Below are 19,457 nucleotides of genomic sequence, written 5' to 3'. Positions count from 1 at the left end.
ACGGAATATTGATGCGTCAAAGTCCAACGACATGACATGTATAGGCTGGCTGAAGTGGATGAGATGGCATCTTGTTCCCAATGCGGAATCGCTGAGAGATCTGTTTTGGGCAAAGAGTTGCAGTTCATGATAACAGCCTTTGACGCAGTGGCGCATGCCACATGTTATTTTTCTACGGTACTCACGTTGGCTGGCTGGGCTGGGCTGTCTGGATGACAGGTGTCTATATCCGTGCCATCCGTAGTACATCTTCCGGAAATAGACTTCCATGGACGTCTGGCATAACACAGCGTAATGGTACACATGCCTCAGGTCCAGTCCTACTGAAAGTTGGCAATGGCTTTCCGCTTTGGGGCTGTTTCGCTGCGAACGTAGACTGAACTGTTGTCCTGGACAAGTCTCGAATGCCATCTCGCTTGCCACGTTGGAAGTCTTTATGCTCTAGATTAGGGATGACATATTCTACCCACTGACACCCTTCCTTAGACGTGCTCTACATGGCAGAGACGCCTACTAGGGCGGTAGTATCGAGTGGAGACGAGGTCTCAGATAGGATGTAGCGTTGCATCTTCGGATCAACTCCCTTCTCTATGTACGCGCACGGCATGCTCGGATAGGCCTCTACCTTCTCATGATGAGGTAGGACTTTCTCGGGGGCACTGGCCATGGGGTACTGAATAGCCCAGTGGTAAAGAGAGCAAAAAGCTGGAGGGACTTGACGTGGTTGCATTGACGGATGCAGTTGGCCTTGGGTCTAAATTGCGGTCGTGCTAGTGTCATCGAGCTTGACCGGGACCTTCAGCATGGGCCATTCGATGTCTTCCGCTTCATCCGAGACGGCTCTAACGAATACATGTCACTCTGAGCTACCTTGAGCCAATGATCAAGAGATTAGAAAAAATGCCGTTCAATTCTAGGCTTTCAGGGTCCAGGACCATCAAACTTTCGTAGTGACCAAGTAGTGTAGCCAGGTCTGGCGTCTTCTTTCCCCCAGTCCAGGTAGCTGGGAGATGCATACAGCAATCTCATGGTATGTTGACTCTTCCAATACGTACATCTCAGAATGAAGCTGAGTATTATTTTAGCACCACGCGGATAACTCATAGTAGAACCCTATCTGACTCATACCACCAATCACTATCCTAATTTTTGTCCTTCTCCGACAGAATCTCCTGCTGACCATCTGAATCGTCCCGTAGGAACGTCTCCTTATCCAGACCGCGATAGATCCAATAAAACACCACCGCGAATATCACTCCCGGGACAGCAGTGCCTACAAACGGCCAAATCAGGTGCGGATCCGCCAACGCCGGAACAACAGCCTGACTAATTGCAGACGAGACGGCAGACGTAAACAGGAAAAGAGCGACGACCAACGCTCGCATACTCTTTGGCGACCGCGAGAAGGCCAGCTCGTAACCGCTGACGATGGCGAAGAGCTCCGATAGGGCTTGAAGAACGTACATTGGGGTTTGGGCCCAGACGGAGAGGGTGGAGACGCCGTCGCCAATGTCACATTCTGTCGCATAGTAGCCGCAAGGTGAGGTTTCGTAGACGCGCCATTGGAGGATGGCACCGATGACACAACTTAAGGCAGCGAGGATAAAGCCGAGGGTGATACGTTTGATGGGGCCGAATTCGATCCTATGCCTACGGAGTAAGGGATAGAGACCGTAATTGAGGATCGGAGACGCGATGATGATAGCTAGAGGATTGAAGTTGCTGACCAGGTCGTTGGGCGCCCCTTTAGTTGTCATTGATCCGGCTTGGGAGTTGGTGATACTTCCGATGCCTCCGTTGTTGAGGTAGTACAGGGGATAGAAGAGAAAGATCTGGCAGGCCACGAGCGTGCGTCGAACATCGTCCACGAACCCATCATTCCAGCTGATCGGCCTCCCCTTATATGAGGCGATACCCTGCCGCGCAAGCTCCGATGGCTTCACTGAGTTGAAGTACACCTCCGATCCGAACTTCCGGAACCCATTTTGTTGGATCGCTAGTTTGATGACATGCCAGGTGTCACCGAGGACGTTCCCTTGCGGAGGCATTTTGATCGTCTTCTTGTATACCAAGGCCAGTATAACTGGCATCAAGAAGTACATGATGCCGGGAATGAGGTATGCCAGCCAATATCCGACACGCTTCGCCGAGTAGCTGGTCGCCAGCCCGAAGAAAGCGCCCACATTGATCAGACCTATAAGGATGAAGATAATGTTAGCTCTCATTTGACATGTAGAATCAATTGATGTCCGCCTACCGTAAAATGTAAGTGTAAGTCGCTGGATCGTAGTTTCGGGGTGGACAATGACCCGTTCTCCGGACTTGAGAGTTCTAATGTAAGGATGCTTAAAAGTGACTTGTTCCATAACAACCGGGGAAATATTAGCCTTGATCATACCTATAGCATTTGTTAGATCTCGGTGGACATAAAGACGGGGATTTGTATCCATACCCGCTCCAAATGCGAGAATTATCAGACTGACCACGAACGGAGCCATGCCATGGCCAGCCTGCAATATGCTCGGAATCGCACCGACCACCATGATAATATGCGAAACACCGCAAATCGCCACCCCGATACAGATTGTCTTATATCGTCCCAGTTTCGTATCAGCTAGCCAGCCGCCAAAGATGGGAATACAGTACGCAAGGAACTTGAACAACAGCGTCAGTGCGGACGAGACTTGCAATCCCTGCCCTAATGCTCCTGCTGGCTTTTCCGACCCTGGCGCTGACGCTCCCGCGCCATTCCCACCGGGGGGTAGAGGATATTGAATGAAATTCTGGAAGACCCAGGTGCAGCCATAATAGGAGGCACGCTCTGCAAACTCAACGGTGCAGAGCCAGTATCCGGACCCGGATATCGGGCCGGGTACCTTGCGTAAAGTATTTAATTCCTCCTCGGTGGGCGCTTGGCCCAAATACTGGTCGCCATCGTAGACAGGTTCCGTCGCGGATGGAGAGGCCTTTTCTTCGTCCGATATAGTGACCGCCGCTTTCTTCCCCTCACTGAGCGAATTTGATTCTATCGTACCCTGAGGAGCTAATGACCGGTTAATTCAAGTTGGCTCGGATAATAGAGGCGAGCAAATTATGGTCACTAACCCATGGTTCAGTTCCGCAGGTTGTCACAGCACTGGACTATATGCAAGTCCTTCGCCAAAATGGGTACGGAAGTGCCACCGTAGAAATATATAGTATGGCCAACATGGCACACATCAAAAGAAATGGAGGATCCAGATGTAACCTTAGCAGTATGCCATTATGGTGGCAATGATGTGATTGGCAATGTGGTTTTGACCTGCTATCAGTTGCACGTTGCCCTACAGCGCTAGGCGGTTAATAGATTAGATCACCAAGGGGCGCATTAAATTCATCCTTATTGTATCCTGGTCTTGTCTTGGCGTTGCACGACCTCAGTATCTCGCCGCGGGACTGCGATGGCGACATGAGCCCGAGAGATGATGTTAGACACATCCCGCTGTCACAATTTCACATACGAACGTCGCCGAGAATATCCGAAAGGTGACTCGCGACTGAACTTATTGAGCCACATGCAAGATCAAGCGGCAGGCTATCTAAGATTATCTGGACACGGCGTGGGGAATAAATGATTTGTGTGCCTCCAAGACGCAGCATCTCGCCAGAGTCGCTGCAGACAATTGCTCCTCAATTTTTGCCCACTTTATTATATGTGAACGGATTACTCCGAGGTTTGTCGTCTGCACATACAAGAATTTCCAATAGGCAGTTTCTAAACATACGTGTGTGGGCTTTGTCGAGTGGTCCGAAGCTGACTTCTTAATACTGTCTCATAATCTAATAACTTACACGAACTAGTAAATGTTGGTTGGGACATAGTTGTTCTGGTTCGACGCCACAGTTCAGCGCAGACTCTATCACAATAGCAACACAAGGTACTAAGTCCTCGAACGCAAGAGGGTTGCATAATGACGAATAGAAAAAGCTTCATTTTATAACTTAATCATCGATTTGCTAGACAATAGAGACATAAGCGAGGATGGGCAAAGGCAGGATGAAACATAAGCACTGCGTGGAGTTATCCTAGTTTGGAGGCAACCTCCTGTCGCGCACTCGGGGGCACCCATCTCTGTATCATATCAGCATTGATCATTCTTCTATCTGAACCATAGGTCTCGAATAGCCAGCTGTTCCAATCCCAGTCTATCCACTCTTCGAAATTAGAAACAGGTTCTCTACCACGAGTCCTATACCACCTTAACATAGGGCTAATATACGTTCCCGGTAAAAATCGGCTTTCTTGATCCTTGTCCGTTGGGTCACGAGATCGACCGAGAGACGTGTGACCAAAGTCAATAAATGTGATATGCAGGCTGGAAGTCGAGAGTATGATATTCCGTGGACTTGTATCCCGGTGCCATAAATTATCCTCGTAGAGTCGAGACTCTACATTAACAATCTGTTGCATAATGGCTTTTCGAACGGGCTGCGTAAAGTTCTGTGGCTGCAGTGTATCCATAGATTCTCCGTTGATATATTCAGACAGTATCAATCCCACCGTACGAAATTGTCCGTTGGAATAACTGATGTCCATGGTATAAGAACCATAATACTCAGGAACATGTTTCTCTGCACAGGCCTGCAAGTGCCTGTAAGCAGCAGTTTCCCGACTGTGTTCAATGTGAACATAGAGGAAGGGATCCACATCATCATTAGAATGATCATAATACAGCGGGTCGTATATTTTTGCAACAATAGGTGTAGCACCCTGGCCAGAAACAACGTCCACTAGAACAATTTGCGAGGTCTTTCCATCGCCTACTCGGATAGGCTCTCTTATCTTCAAGCGCAAGGTGTGAGAGCCCGGCTGACCAGGAAAAGCCTTCTTGGCCAGGCAGCGCGCTAAGACGTCCGTGTTCTCCCTTTGAAAAGCTTCTTCTGGAGTAAGGCCGAAGGTTGGCTTAGTTTGGGGTTTAGGTGGGCTGAATTCGAGAGCAGAAAATTCATAACCTTCGACGTAAGGCAGATCCGGTTTGGGTGTGTCATTTAATGTATTAAAATCTAAAGAAAGAGTCATGTTTCATGGATCAGCACGGCGGGATGAATGGGCGTGTCTCGACTTGAATCTAGTCGTGCACCAAGACGATTCTGCTGCGTGGAATGCAGGCGTACGCGGTTATGCGCGAGTGTACGCGTCTATGTACGTATGTACGAGTGCACAACGTTGCCAAAATAATATGTGCTACAACAACTAAATACCTGGCTAGAAAAGATCAAACAGTTATTAAATAAATATACAATAATAAACGGAAAGAAATATTACTACAGTTCAGATTTTAAGTTCCCTGAAAATGTATTTCTCGTATTCAGTCTACAGCGTCGGATGATATATAAACCACGACGAGCGACAGGATCATAATTCCAGAGCCGAAGACCAGAACCACCCCTACTTGAACTCGCCAGGCCCCGGACCAAAATGGCCCCCAGCGGAGACTTTTAGGTAGGGGACAGACTGCGAATCATAAGTATTAGACCCAACATTATTGCCCCACCAGCTAAGCTTGGTACCGGTGTAGCTCAATGCGAAGAAAATGAGGATCGTAGCCAGAGCAGTGCCTGTATCCATGGCCGCCTGGAGGAGATCTGTGTTCAATGGTCAGTATTAATCTTATGGATGCAATCGGGCGAAAGAACTCACAATTATATCGCTTCCACCACTGGAACGCGCGTCGGCGGATCCAGAAGTTGAATATGAAGCCGACAATGAACCAGAGGGAGTATTGCGCTGAACTGTTTAGTCTGTTGAATCCTGAAAAGAAAAAAACCTGTTCACTCACTTGTAGTAGCTGGTGGGATATTGCCAGCGGCATTGAAGAAGATCGGTACGTTCACGTACTTTAACCAGCTGTTGGGATATCGCCGGTAAAGGAGGTACACGATGACAGTGACAACGGGCTGGTAGGTGTTAGCCCAGGAAATATAATGGACTTCTGACCAAGTGAGAACGTACGCCGATGAGGAAAAAGTACATGAGGCTGTTGTATACTTGTCCCTGTTGGAACATTCTTTGTGGACCGATTGTTCCCCAAATGACGGATGCATTGTACATCACCTTGGAGCCGTTGCAGGTAAAGCGATTGGGGTTCTTCGGGTCACAGAGCCCGGATATATGCCCAAGCATCCAGCGCAGAACTGCACGTTCCTGTTAGTGGGTTGGGCTCTTGTCGGGTAAGAATACCGAAGCTCACCTCCCGTCTGAGTCATGGTCGCGATAATAGATGCATATATTTGGCCGGCGAAGAGCGGACGTGGTGGGATTTTCTGTATCGTAGGATCATTAGTGAAGTCATAGGAGAGTACTGACATATCCACGTACCATATACTGTCCCATCTTAAGGTCTTGGGCAAAATCCATGGCATGCTTAATTGAGTTATACCCGTAGCACTTGACCATGGTGTTTGCGATCGCGCTTCCGGGGTATGCATACCCTGCGATTAGCTCCGTGATGATATTCAGAAACACTCGCTGGTTAGTGGTGCCTTGTAGGATTCCCTCCGGCAGGATCAATACGACACCCATGCCAAAGCAGACGACAAGAAATCCCCAGACGGGCAACTCCGTGTCCCAGTATCGCACGGTGAGAACGCCCAACCCGAGCACAATAACGGTCAATATTCCGTACCACCAGTCTGGCACGTCATTATAAGCATGCATTAGTCGACGATGGATGTCCTCGCCACCAGCGCGCGCGTTTTTGAGTTTGGCCCAGATTTCGCGACCGTTGTAGAGATAAGTGTGCACGATCACGGCTGTGACTGCAGCAAAGCCGAGGCCGTAAGTAAGAGCGTACGCCATAGAAATATACATTGGAGAGTAGGCTTGGTATTTGCTCTCGACGAAGTTTAAGTTAGCATCAACCACTTTTGTGATGTTATAGGACTGGCCGGTGTTGTCAAACGTGTTCGCCGATAGGAGTGGTAGGCTAGTAAGCCGGTTAGATATTATGCCACACAAAGTGTGAGAATCAGATGCACCTACTAAGCACTGTTCCAGACGTTGGTATAGTAGAGAATGGGCGAAAGGAAGAAAAAGAAAATGACAATCGTTGCGAACGCATTGCAAGTGATGTAGAACGGCGTGGTCAGTGGAAACCCGGCGTAGTTTATCTCGGTCCAGTCGAGGCTGATGGGCAGAAGCCCTAAGCCCGAGTTCATCTGTATCACCACGACTGTTAGACTATGACAACGAATCTAGAGTTAACTGTCGGGAGGTCTCACTCCGAACAATGTATTGACCACCTGGTTGTGAGGCACAATCCATGTGATAAACGCAAACGAGCTGAGACTGGTCCAGATATAGTCGGGGAACCAGAACAGCACGAAGCCGAAAATTGTAAAATAAGCAAAGAAGCGGTATCGAGTGATGGTCCAGCCATTTGCAGGAGACCGATCTTCACGCTCGTGAAGAGCACGAAAGAGAACGGTGGAGGAAAGAGACGTGGGCCAGATGAGAGCGGCTGGGTAGACAATCCACCGACGAGCAAGGCCGGCCAGACCAAAGCTGGACAAAATGTATATCAGTATATCTGACTTAAGAAAACTCTCTTTGCAACTAAGTCTCTTACCCGATCATCTGGGTGGTCAGAAGGTACAGAAAAGAGAAGCCTGGTCCGAAGTCGCGTCCCCAGAACCGAGGGTGAATGATTGCCATTAGTGATCCTTGCGCATAAGGCGTAGAAGCGCTGATATTGACACACTATATATTCATTCACAAGTGAGCAACAGTGTCTAGGATCTGCATTCGAAAAGGATGACTGACGATGACAATAAATGCATGCTCTTTGACAGTGAACTTTCCCGGGTTGATATCGAATGACAGCCTTCCCAAAGGTACCCTCCAACGGGGAAGCTTTTCCCATGCCCGACCGATGGGAAACACGAGAAGCTGGGCTACAACATAGCCGATCGTGAGAGAAGGCTTGATCCAGTCAGTATCAAAGCGTGATCCAGCGCACGCATGTTAGAGATTCAAGGGTGCTCAACATACGTATCGCAGGCCAAAGAATTGGTTAACGCCCGAAAATAACATAACGAAAATTGTCATGAGTATCCACGCTCGAACGGCTGAGATAGAGTCAGTACATGCGACCAGCAGAAAGTTTCAGCGACTCACTATTGCAGAGCATGGTTGGATCATCCGTGTTGGACACGCATGCGGCCACTTCAGGGACTGCAATATTCTCCAGTTAGTTCATACATGGCTCTGAGCTAACATTTGTCCGTGGGCTACCCACACGGTGATTGATCCCCATCGACATTCCATTTAAATGCTTCTACCGGTGGTAATTCGCTTACCTCCCCGGCCTTTTGCATCTCATCGACCCCTCTGCCTGACTCTGAATCTGTCGTATGAGTCTCGACAGTAGGCCCGCCCTTGTGGTCATCTTGGCCACCTTGGACTTTAATATCTGAAGGGCTCTCGGAAGGCATGGCGAAAGTAAGGGAAGTCCAATACTTTGCCAATTTATTACGGTAGAGGCCTTCTACAGGAAATTCCGGGGAACTACAGCGAGAGTCTATCAATAAATATAACGCAAGGGGGTTTTCCAGACTACAGGCTGCTGTGAGGAAGGATTACAGCAGACCCACAAAATATGGCAGGGTGTCTATCACGCTATTGAGCATGATAGATCACATCATAACGCTAGTGTATCGGAACACAGACGTCTTATAAGGGCTTGAAATTGTTATGTTGCATGTGGAGCTATTCCAGTGGAGCTTCAAGAGTCTATGATATCACGAATTGAAAATCCCACTCGGGCCACGATATAACATGTAGAAGATAGAAAGTAGACAGCGATAAATCAAAATTTACAGTATGTTTTCGACAGTCATATATGTAAGGAAAAGAAATAAGTAAGATATCAATGTACCCAGTTGCTTTCAATTTCCAGCGTGCACCTATGGTTAATATCATACTGCAGTGGGAACCTAACACACCCGCGGGTTCAACATGCCCGACTTCAGATATCTAGAACTGATAGCCAATTTGCCATATAGGGTAAAATACCAGCAGATATACTGATAACAGAATCAAAGAAGGTCCAGCCCGCAGCTTGGCCGTTGGTAACCGTGGATAGAAGCATCTCAATTGGATGCATGACCATGCACATCGAGAAATATTTTCGGCGTCGGTCCGGGCCGAGTTCGAGAACCAACCGATGTCGTGCAATCATTGCTTACTTTTTCTTGTTTACCCTTAGTTTATTGGCAAAGAATTGGCGTGGCTGACGTTTACAGCGCAGATATCTCCGGTGGCCATGCGAATGGAACGGCGTAAACCCAAAATCGACATAACTGGCACCCACTTCCGAAATAAAACCTGCTACTCAACTCAGTCAAGCATCCCAGCAAATGCCGATCATGTCGACTAGCACAAAGAAGGCCAGATTTATTGGTCTTACATCGCTATTGTTTACTTGGGGCAACTGTAGGTGTCAAATGTACGGTGTTCTCGACTTCATGCTAAGTTTGCACGACGAATACCAATCCGTGCCCTAAGTGGCGTCATCGCTACCACCCCACTTCGGTGAACGATCGTGCCTCTGACGCGAGCTTGTACGCATTAGACGTGATATTAAGGCTGATGTATGTCCCTCACTTTACGACCGGTAAAATCTCGGGGCTTATTGAAGATTTAAGCTTGTTATTGAAGCTAGCCAGCGGACAATTATCGCGTCCGTGCATTCTCCAGGCACACAAGGAACAGATATTGATTGCGTAATTGACCACGTTCTTTCTCCTTGTTTTACTCCACAATCCTTTATTCTATTAATTCCATACGCCCTTTAGTGCGCGCGTCGTCTAAGACCTATAACATCCTGCATTCAACTATCGCTGGGGATATACAAGTATTGTAATACCGAGGAATGGTTGCGCGTCAAGCGATCATTGATCGCTCATGGCGAGCATTGTTGTAAGATGTTGCGGACAGGGTCTTATCTTCGATCGTTTCTTCCGAAGAGAAAATGGGAAGCGTTCGTCCGCTGTTCCACTTCGTGGTTGATCCCTCCTTCGCTCCGCACAAGAGGATAGACTGGGACATCCATGAAAGATTCCGACGGTGAAACTGTTACCGCTTCATATAATTATTAAGTCGACTTGTGATTACACTCATACACACCTATATATCGGGCCGACTCTCAAGGCAAATAGATATATGTAATATTGGCTGGTTTGCACTTTGTATTCAAGCTCAAGTGCGCACAACTGTAGGGCACCACGGAGCAATTGTCGGATCACCTCCATTGTACGATCGGGGGATTTGGCGGGAAGGAAGCCATGGCGACTCCAGGTACTGCTCAAGCTACAGATTTACCCGGTGACTATAAAGGTACTTCCCCGAATTATGTTCCTAGCATTGAGGAGACGATATCACCCTCTTGCAAACCATGCTCAACATGATGAGTCTTGGGGTTTTCTTGGCTACACTGTTCATCCCACAATGGGTTTCTGCTTTACCAGCCCTGAATAGCAGCATAAAGACATATAGCTTTCCGGAAGGACTAGATCTGGCACATGCCTACGCCATTCAGGTTCAACAATCTACCGGGGGATTGCATACCGTTGAATCCTACAACGCCATCGTGTCAGAAGCCAATACCACGTCCGGGAAGGGAATCGAGCACAACACTTCTTTTGCTTTGTTCGACTTTGAAGGACCCGTTAAGCTCTCCGTCACCTACAATAATGGGCCAGTTAGGTCTGTCGCCATCAGACCCTATTCATATGATATCACGCCGACTGTGCATGGAAATACGATCTCTTTTACGTTGGACCGACCGCGCAACGTCGTAGTCCAAGTGAATGACGATGTATTTGACACTTTACAGCTTTTCACAAATACTATTGAGACCGACATCCCGAGTCAAAATGATCCGAACGTGGTCTACTTTGGACCCGGCATTGAGAACGGTCCCTCCCCCAGGAACGGGACATTGGTCGTACCATCGGGTAAAACTGTATATCTTGCTCCCGGTGCAGTGGTTACTTCTCGGCTAGCATTTCAGAATGCGACCAGCGGTTCAATCCAGGGTCGGGGAGTGATCAACCCAAGATCAACAGGCGGTATACTTATCGAATGGTCGAGCAATATCCTGGTAAAGGACATTCTCATTCTCGGGGCAAAAGGGTTCTCGGTCACGACGGGTACATCGAAGAATATCACCATGTTAGGAATCCGATCGATGTCTTCCACCGGGAACGGCGATGGAATCGACTTCTTCTGCAGCGAGGATGTGCTGATCGATGGGGTGTTTCTACGGAACTCCGACGACAATATCGCTCTTTACCAGCATCGCTGGAACTACTACGGTGACTCGAAGAATATTACGGTGCAGAACTCATCCCTCTGGGCGGACTGGGCTCACCCTATCAATATCGGCACGCATGGGAATACCGATAGCCCTGAGACCATGGACGGGGTCACCATCCGCAATATTGACATCCTCGATCACCGCGAGCCGCAACTTTGGTACCAGGGGTGCATCGCGATCAACCCCGGGGATAGCAACTTGATCCAGAACGTTCATATTGAAGACGTACGAGTCGAGGATTTCCGCCTGGGGCAATTACTCAATTTCCGGGTGATGTATAACTCCAAGTATAACACATCGCCGGGTAGGGGCATTCGGAATGTCTACGTTAAGGATCTGGTATACCATGGGTCCCATGCAAACCCTTCGTTGTTTTTGGGATATGATAACGATCGGAATATCTCAAATGTCACCTTTGTCAACCTACAGATTAACGACAAGGTAATCGACGACAACATGGCTAAACCATCCTGGTATTATACTGCGGATTTTGTGCCCATGTTTGCGAATGAATATGTTGAGGGACTGAACTTTACCAGTGAGCAACAGTAAACCAGCGAGTGAATTTCTTCCTGGTTCACGCAGACAGGTTCCAATCGTCTTCATAACCCTAAACTACAGAGACTCCCCATACCCCGCAAGTTGTGTTGACATAACCTCTATTGGCTTGAATCAATTACATGTCTCACATCCTTTGCAAAATAATGCTACTTTAAGTAAGATAGAAAGGTAACCAGTGTAAGCATCAGAAGCGCCAAGCAGGCGAACCGGAATATTACCTAAAATGGAACTCTTAAGCATTCAGTTCAAGCCATATTCATTGGTTCTATGCGACGATCTTTGGTTGAGCTCCACCAGATGAAGGCTTCGGAGAGACTCCGATAAATCCTCCGGCGCTACTTTTCTCCTTCCATGCGGGGGAAAAACAAACTCCGCAATCATGCAACTTGTCTGCCCCGTGGGGAACATACACCTAATCCGTCATGGCATCAAGATCACAAATGACTAGTATTATCAGTCCGAACCATCGACAGAATGCGCTCTAAGGCAAACGGTCGACCCGCACAGGACCAACGACCGCAACAACAAGACCAGTACGCCTCCAAACCAGAAGACGATATCCCGGCTTGCCAGTCCTGCCGCAAGAAAAAGGCACGATGTAGTCGCGAACAACCATGTTCGCAATGCGTGCGCTTTGATGTCGCATGCGTTTATGATGACCGTCGGCTGAAGCCCGGGCTACGCGCAGGAGCCGTTGATCAGCTCTACCGCCGGATTGATACACTGGAGAACATGTTTCTCGGGCAAAGTGTTCTGTGGAAGCAGGTCTGGGAGGCGCTCCATCCTAACTCGGCCTTCCCTGGTGCTCCAGATGAGGATTTAAATAATGAGGAAACGCAGAGCAGACAATTCGCCCACGCGCGCGAAGCCATGAAACAATCAATGTTACAGCTTGCTGAGACTAAGGACAAGGCAAGGTCCTCGACGCAGGCAGAACACAACGAGGATAACGATCTTCGATCGCCAAAGCGACGAAAGGTTGACGTGGTGTCCAGTCCACAGGATTCGCTAAGGAGTGGGACAGACTTTGACATCCTCAACTTGGACCTGGTGCACCATCTTGTTGAATTTTACTTTGCGAACATTCACCACTGGATTCCAATTCTACATGTCAGAAGGTTTCGAGAACAGATTCAGTCTTACAAGGGACGCCAGAAGGCAATTCATATTCTGCATGCTATTGTCGCGTTGTGTAGTCGGTTCTCTAGCGATAGCCGCCTGGGAAGCGACACGGAGAAGGCCGAACTGGCAGAGAAAAGTAGGCAGAAGGTCATCTTGAGCAGTATGGAGTCATTCTCAGTTGAGAATCTCCAGGCTTTAGTAATCATTGCTTTTGATACAGTAAGTTGATCGTTCTTTTCACCGTCCGCTGAATTGCTAATCTCCATCTAGATTGGTCGTGGTCGAGGGCCATCGTCATGGTCTATCGTAGGAGGTATGGCTCGCACAGTAGAGCAACTTCAACTGAGCGTTGAAGAAGAGCATCTTTCCAGTCCTTCTCAAACTGGCGAGACTTTGATACGGCGCATGGCGTTTCTGAAACCATCCACCTCCTGGAGCGAAGCGGAGGAAAGACGACGTGTCTTCTGGACTGTGTTTCTGATGGATCGCTTCTGCAGCGTATCAACCGGTTGGAATATCAGTCTGACCAGTGCAGATGTGAAAAGGAGGCTACCCTGCGAAGGAGCGCTATGGGAGCGGGAAACTGAAGCAAGACCGCCATATTTTGGCATCTCAGACGCAAAAGCCGCTAACCCACATCGTCCCTTACTAACAGAGAGCCGGATGACAGCCGATCCAAAGGAGCAAGATTGTATCGGGGGATTCGCTTACTGCATCGAAGCCACCGAGTCGCTAGCATTAGTCACCAATTTCTTTCTTCACCACGCCCTCGATATCCGAGATGCGGACAAAGCGCAGCTGTGGCTCATGCGGTTCAAAGAGCTTGATCTCCGTATGGTCCAGTAAGTGTTCTTTCCCAAATATGTCGATCTATAGCAAACACTGACCATGGCTCAGATGGAAGCTTTTTCTGCCCCCAAAATGGCGGGATGCGTCAGTCCTTAATGCCGATGGCATCATGGACCCTAACCTGACTCTTGCACATACAACACACAACACAGCTGTAATACTTCTCCACCAAGGAATCGCCTACCCGCCATTACACTGGCAATCCTGCCCGGTCAAACTGCCTTCAACATCATCAGCAGAAACATGTCTCGAAGCCGCTTCGGAGATCAGTACGATTGGCCAGCAATTTCTTCTTTGCTCTGCCATCCTCACCAACCCCCAGTTCTCGTTCTGCCTCTTCATTGCCGGTAGAATGCTCCTCACACATTCCAAGTACTACGGTACCCCAATTCCCAGCTCGTTGGATTCGCTTATTGCCAGCTTGTTCGAAATCTCCCGCCGATGGGCAGGGCCCCAAAATGTACACGACAACCAAAAGGATAACCTCGCCTCGGGCTTTGCGAAGCGATTAGTTCAAGCAAGGGACAACTTCCCTGCACTATCGAAACCTAGCTTAGATATTCGACAGACAGCATACTCTGAAAATACTGACGATAGAGCACCCTCCAAGCATGTAGAAACAGTTTCTACACCAACAGTACTTGATGGCTCCTCGGTGCTACCAAGCCATACGTACGCGGAACAGGAGCCCTCACTGCTTATACCCGATAACCACTCTGATACTTCGGTTGGCTTGGCGTTCCCTCCTCTGCCCTTGTCATTTCAGCAAACCCTCCAGAGCTTCACCGACGTAGATCCGTTTGGTATTTCCCTGGCAGATCGGGACCAGTTCAACTCTCAACCGTCACATGTGTCCATCTGGAACAATGCGACAAGCTCTCTCTACACAGATGCGCCCATTGTATTAAATTGCGCGTCTCCAGAGCATCCGCAAGCGACACTGAGTCCTGGACAGAGGATCAGTCGCTATGGTGCAGTGGAAGTGGATCGAGCGGCTGTTATGGGCGAGAGTTCTACACATCTTGGCCACAGTACTTAACGAGCTAGATTCTGCTCTCATTTATATACCTGCAAATAGAGCTCTAACAGGACAGAACTCCGACATTCTATAGTCTATCGCATGTACATCTATCCGTGAATCTGTGTGAGCTTTTCATGCTCTAATCACAGCAAATCGTCATTATAACAAATGCTCCCCGTGGATAGCAAACCTTGTCCTACAAACCAGTCCCAGCTCTAAGAGGATGTTTCCCATCAGCATAAAATAATAATCGGCATAGACAAGACCATGGTTTGCCCAGCGACGAGTAGCAAACTCGTAGTTATTTATCGTTGCGCCATCGAGGATGGTCTCCGGTGTTCTCTTGCAAGTCCCATTCCCATTAAGTGTGGGTCGAGAATCCGTAACCCGAAGCGCTCCTGACTGCCTTCTTTCGTGCTCAGGCAGATCGTCAGGATATGTCGGCACCACGGTATCAGGCGCCCCAGCTTCGAAGCTCAGATCACCAGGAGTCACGAACTCTTTCACCGTCCCTGCCAAGATCCTCATTGCAGACTTCAAATAGAATTCAGCAGCATCCTCATCCACACCCCTCAACGCCTTGCAAATCAATAACATCCCACAGCCCGCCACCATACCCGCCGAGGTATCCCTTGGAGAAGATGAGTCCACAGGAGCATCAAAGTCCCAATACGGCACCCCATCGTCAGGCAAACGACGGATAAAATAATCAGCTAAGGTTCGTGCCGTAGTGAGAAACTCCATCTCCCCCGTCCACTCGAAGGTCTGCATGAATCCTAGGATACCCCAAGCCTGGCCACGAGCCCAACAGCTCCCATCGCTGTATCCCTGATGTGTGAACTTCGACTTGGGCAGACCACTCTTCACATCATAATTAACCACATGGACTGTGCTGTTATCCGCTCTTATGTGATATTTAGCTGTAGTCCGCGCATGCGCCACTGCGATATCGTGGAACTTTGCATTTCCCGTCTCCTTCGCAACCCAGAACAACAAGTCAAGGTTCAGCATGTTATCGATGATCACCAGGAAATCCTTCTCAGGATCTGTGAAGGAATACAGTTTCGTATGACAAATATCCCAGCTGCGCAATGACTGCACGCGCTCGTCGAACCGACTAGCCAGGGAATGCGCGGCTAAAACTAAACTGTTATAAGCCTGTGGATCGCGGTTCAAAGACCAGGCTTTCATGGCCCATGGCGCGATCATGAAGCCCAGATCATGAGTATCTCGCTTCGCGGCGTTGGCGTGTAAATTTTCTGTCCACCATTGGCAGAGGTATTGGAGCTGAAGCTTATGGGGTAGTGGGCTTTTTTTACTGACTCTCCACGGTACGTCGTAGAAAGCTGGATAGAGAGTCTGCCGTTCGAGAAGGAGATATAGCGAGCCGGGGAAGAAGCCTGATGTCCAGAAATCGAGGGTGCGGTAGACATAGGTCACACCATCTGCGCCTGTGTACTCTGGGTAGAGTGTTGGTGGCGCTGCATTGTCCAGCGCTTTGCTTGCCACGTTCCAGAGTTTTGCTGCTGCGGATTCGGAGTAGAGTGCTTTGACTAGGGGGGAGGGTGTGGTTTCGCAAGAGAACTGTTTTGTCTTAGTCTTTTTGGGGGACTGTTGTTGTCAGCATATCTTCTCGCGTTTTGTTAATAGAGGAGGTAATTTACATCTGTTCCATTCCGCCATGTCTCTAGCGTTCGTTTCGCTGACATTTTGGTGTTTTCGTGCATTTTAATAATGGTTTGGCTGGTAGATAGTTGAATGGTGGAGATATCGTGTCGACGGTATAATTCTGGGCGCGAAGAGATATAATTCACAGCGTCAATATCCACGTTTCATAGAGTGCTGTGTTGTTATATTCTATAGAGAACAGTCAGATACTCATAGTAGGGCACGGCAGCGGAGGAATGGCCGGAGCATCGCCGGTTAGATCTCGGCAACTCGAACATCGAGAGTCTCGGAGCAATTACCGGACCTTATCCGACAACACGCTGCTTCCCCAGATTCCTTCTCCACGACTGGCAATACGGCAGTTATTATAGAGTGCTAACGGTGAGCCTGCGACGCGATGGTCCCCGCTTAGAGTGTAAAGACATGCGTCTTTCCACATACAAATGCCTCCATAGATCCTGTACTTCGCGACTGTATTCTATCATTATCAACATTACCCTAAAGATACCCACACACAATGGCCGACATCCAAACAGACCGTAAGGGCATTTCCTCCGAGCATGAGCATATTGACCCACCCGAGAAACCTCAACATCTGGCGGGGGTCGACGCAGAAACCGCAGCCTATGCATCTGGCCCTCCTGTCGAGATCGACAAAGCTACCGATCGACGACTTTTCTGGAAGGTCAATAAGCGGATACTTGTATGCATGGTTGGGGTATGTTTAAGGTGTTGAGGGTAGACAGCTACGATCACTAATACTATGGCACAGACGTACTTCTGCCAGGCGCTTGATAAAGGCACTCTAGGGTTCAGTTCCATCATGGGCATTCAGGAGGATGCCGGTCTCGATAGCAATAAATATAACTGGCTCGGGACGATCTTGTACATTGGAGTGCTTGTTGGGGAATATCCGACCAACTTCTTGGCTCAGAAATTACCGGTCGCTAAGTACCTTGCGGCAAAGTGAGTTTGCATCCGATATGTGAGGATAATGATTGACTGGAATAGTGTATTTCTCTGGGGGGTGGTCATCGCAGTATGTCCGGCCTGATGTCGCTCTACGATGACAGCAACTGACATATCCCAGTGCAGCGCGGCCGCCACGAACTTTCCTGGGTTGATGGTCGTTCGATTTCTCTTGGGGTTTGTCTACCGGTCCTGGACATGTTATCACTCTAACGTCTTACCAGCTGCTTTGAATCTTGCGTCCAGCCAATCTTTATTCAGATGACGTCTATGTGGTATACCCGCAAGGAACAGCCCATTTTAACAAGCCTATGGAACTGCAGTAAGTCTTGGCCTGTCTGCCAGCACTACTCATGACTAACCGTCGCAGTGATGGGCGTCCAGATGATGGTACTCAATTTCTCACCTACATCTAGACTACTCTAACATCACATAGGTAGGAGGCATTATGGCCTGGGGCACCAGCCATTACATAGGGCATGCCATCAAATCCTGGCAACTTCTCTTCCTCGTCCTCGGCGTGGCGACTTGTGTCTGGGCGGTATTCCTAGGCTGGTACCTTCCTGATAGCCCAATGAAAGCGAAATGCTTCACTGAGGATGACAAACACCTGCTCGTGGAGCGGGTCCGGGCAAATGAGACCGGTATCCAAAATAAGACCTTCAAGCGATATCAGGTGGTGGAAGCCTTCACGGACCCTATCATCTGGCTCTATGTCCTCATGCAGGTGTCAAGTACCCTTGTTCTTGGTGGTTTAGGTGTCTTCTCCAATATCATCATCAAAAGCTTCGGATTTACCACGCTGCAAACACAGTTGCTCAATATCGCACAGGGTGCTGTCACCAGCGCCGTCATGGTAGGCGGGGCTTCGTTGTCGTCCTGGACGGACCAAACCATCTGGATCATGCACCTGTGGACAATGTAAGGACAGTCCTGCTTCTGATAGTATATACTAATATACCATGTCAGCCCTCCCATAATCGGCACCGCCATTATTTTCACCATCGCGCCAACCGAGTCTACAAGAGTTGGGCTATTGATCGCATTCTACTGCACACAGTTCATCTGGGCCGAAGGAAACCTTCTATTCTCGCTGATCTCCCGCAATGTCGCCGGCCAAACGAAGAAGTCGACTGTACTTGCCATGACATTCATTGCCTGGGCCGCGGGCAACGCGACCGCACCACAGGTATATACATCCTATTGACCATCACCATGGCCCACCTTAACTAAACGGAACAAATAGATATTCCAGTCCTCCGACGCACCACGCTACACCAAAGGCTTCACGGCCCATTTCTGTCTTTATGGAATCATGAATGGCACGCTACTCGTGACGCGATGGCTCTTAATTCGTCGGAATAAAGGAAAAAGAGACGCGACTGCAGTACCTGTTGCTGAGAATGGTAGTCCTGAAGATATCGGTCACTCGGGCGCTTTCTTGGATATGACGGATGTGGAGAATCCAGATTTTCGGGTAAGTGCGTTCTGTAATTCTGTTTGGCTCATTGCTGATGGTTGTAGTACGTATACTAGCTTTGTGTTTCGTAAGTGCGCTATAGTGGGATGCGCTCAGGTATACTATATGCGTTTAGTGTTCAATTTCAAGTTTCATGACCCAGGAACGCTCTTTGTCGAGGTCAAGTAGGCTATGCAGCTGTCCTCCCAGTAGAAGTCAAGACAATGGAGAAAGGTATGGTTCAGAGGATGGGCTTAGGATGTTCCCCACAATGCGCCTTCGAATTATCTCTCTTGAAAAGCTCCCCTACCCCTAAATCGCGCCCTAGTGGCCTTTTTCAAAAGGCTTGTAGTACATGACCGTTGTGTCGCCACTGAATAGATCACTTAAACCATTAAGTAGGCCGATATAATGCCATACAGTCTCGCCTTTCGTAGCCCAGGCGAACTCC

At 48.8% G+C, this 19,457-nt stretch overlaps 6 protein-coding genes across 6 annotated transcripts; 2 read left to right on the top strand and 4 right to left on the bottom strand.

Annotated features, from left to right (window-relative positions):
* Positions 1 to 1,142: 1,142 nt before the first annotated feature.
* On the bottom strand, positions 1,143 to 3,109 carry ANOM_001695 (oligopeptide transporter; the record flags this gene model as incomplete). Its single annotated transcript, XM_015546952.1, has 4 exons — positions 1,143 to 2,194; positions 2,258 to 2,398; positions 2,453 to 3,043; positions 3,106 to 3,109. 4 exons carry the CDS (start codon positions 3,107 to 3,109, stop codon positions 1,143 to 1,145), a joined length of 1,788 nt encoding a protein of 595 aa, XP_015410861.1.
* Positions 3,110 to 4,060: 951 nt separating this feature from the next.
* ANOM_001694 (uncharacterized protein) lies at positions 4,061 to 5,059 on the bottom strand (the record flags this gene model as incomplete). The annotated part of the gene is made up of 1 exon (XM_015546951.1): positions 4,061 to 5,059. One exon carries the CDS (start codon positions 5,057 to 5,059, stop codon positions 4,061 to 4,063), a length of 999 nt encoding a protein of 332 aa, XP_015410862.1.
* Positions 5,060 to 5,428: 369 nt separating this feature from the next.
* Positions 5,429 to 8,472, bottom strand: ANOM_001693 (putative oligopeptide transporter; the record flags this gene model as incomplete). Its single annotated transcript, XM_015546950.1, has 13 exons — positions 5,429 to 5,625; positions 5,681 to 5,767; positions 5,820 to 5,937; positions 5,993 to 6,174; positions 6,231 to 6,303; positions 6,359 to 6,965; positions 7,022 to 7,197; positions 7,261 to 7,543; positions 7,608 to 7,738; positions 7,802 to 7,960; positions 8,030 to 8,106; positions 8,156 to 8,212; positions 8,277 to 8,472. The coding sequence occupies 13 exons, from the start codon at positions 8,470 to 8,472 to the stop codon at positions 5,429 to 5,431; spliced, it is 2,343 nt and encodes a 780-aa protein (XP_015410859.1).
* Positions 8,473 to 10,433: 1,961 nt separating this feature from the next.
* On the top strand, positions 10,434 to 14,928 carry ANOM_001692 (putative C6 transcription factor; the record flags this gene model as incomplete). The annotated part of the gene is made up of 4 exons (XM_015546949.1): positions 10,434 to 11,905; positions 12,392 to 13,259; positions 13,311 to 13,882; positions 13,938 to 14,928. 4 exons carry the CDS (start codon positions 10,434 to 10,436, stop codon positions 14,926 to 14,928), a joined length of 3,903 nt encoding a protein of 1,300 aa, XP_015410860.1.
* Positions 14,929 to 15,069: 141 nt separating this feature from the next.
* ANOM_001691 (glycoside hydrolase family 88 protein) lies at positions 15,070 to 16,637 on the bottom strand (the record flags this gene model as incomplete). Its single annotated transcript, XM_015546948.1, has 2 exons — positions 15,070 to 16,521; positions 16,575 to 16,637. The coding sequence occupies 2 exons, from the start codon at positions 16,635 to 16,637 to the stop codon at positions 15,070 to 15,072; spliced, it is 1,515 nt and encodes a 504-aa protein (XP_015410857.1).
* A 458-nt stretch (positions 16,638 to 17,095) lies between these two features.
* ANOM_001690 (putative MFS transporter) lies at positions 17,096 to 19,195 on the top strand (the record flags this gene model as incomplete). Its single annotated transcript, XM_015546947.1, has 9 exons — positions 17,096 to 17,296; positions 17,351 to 17,544; positions 17,590 to 17,617; positions 17,669 to 17,724; positions 17,772 to 17,869; positions 17,918 to 17,937; positions 17,984 to 18,468; positions 18,517 to 18,736; positions 18,794 to 19,195. The coding sequence occupies 9 exons, from the start codon at positions 17,096 to 17,098 to the stop codon at positions 19,193 to 19,195; spliced, it is 1,704 nt and encodes a 567-aa protein (XP_015410858.1).
* Positions 19,196 to 19,457: the final 262 nt, after the last annotated feature.

This window comes from Aspergillus nomiae, assembly GCF_001204775.2.
Source record: "Aspergillus nomiae NRRL 13137 chromosome Unknown contig00022, whole genome shotgun sequence".
NCBI classification, from domain to species: domain Eukaryota; kingdom Fungi; phylum Ascomycota; class Eurotiomycetes; order Eurotiales; family Aspergillaceae; genus Aspergillus; species Aspergillus nomiae.
Note: the sequence above shows the minus strand (reverse complement) of the source record. Positions and strands in the feature narration are given on the sequence as shown.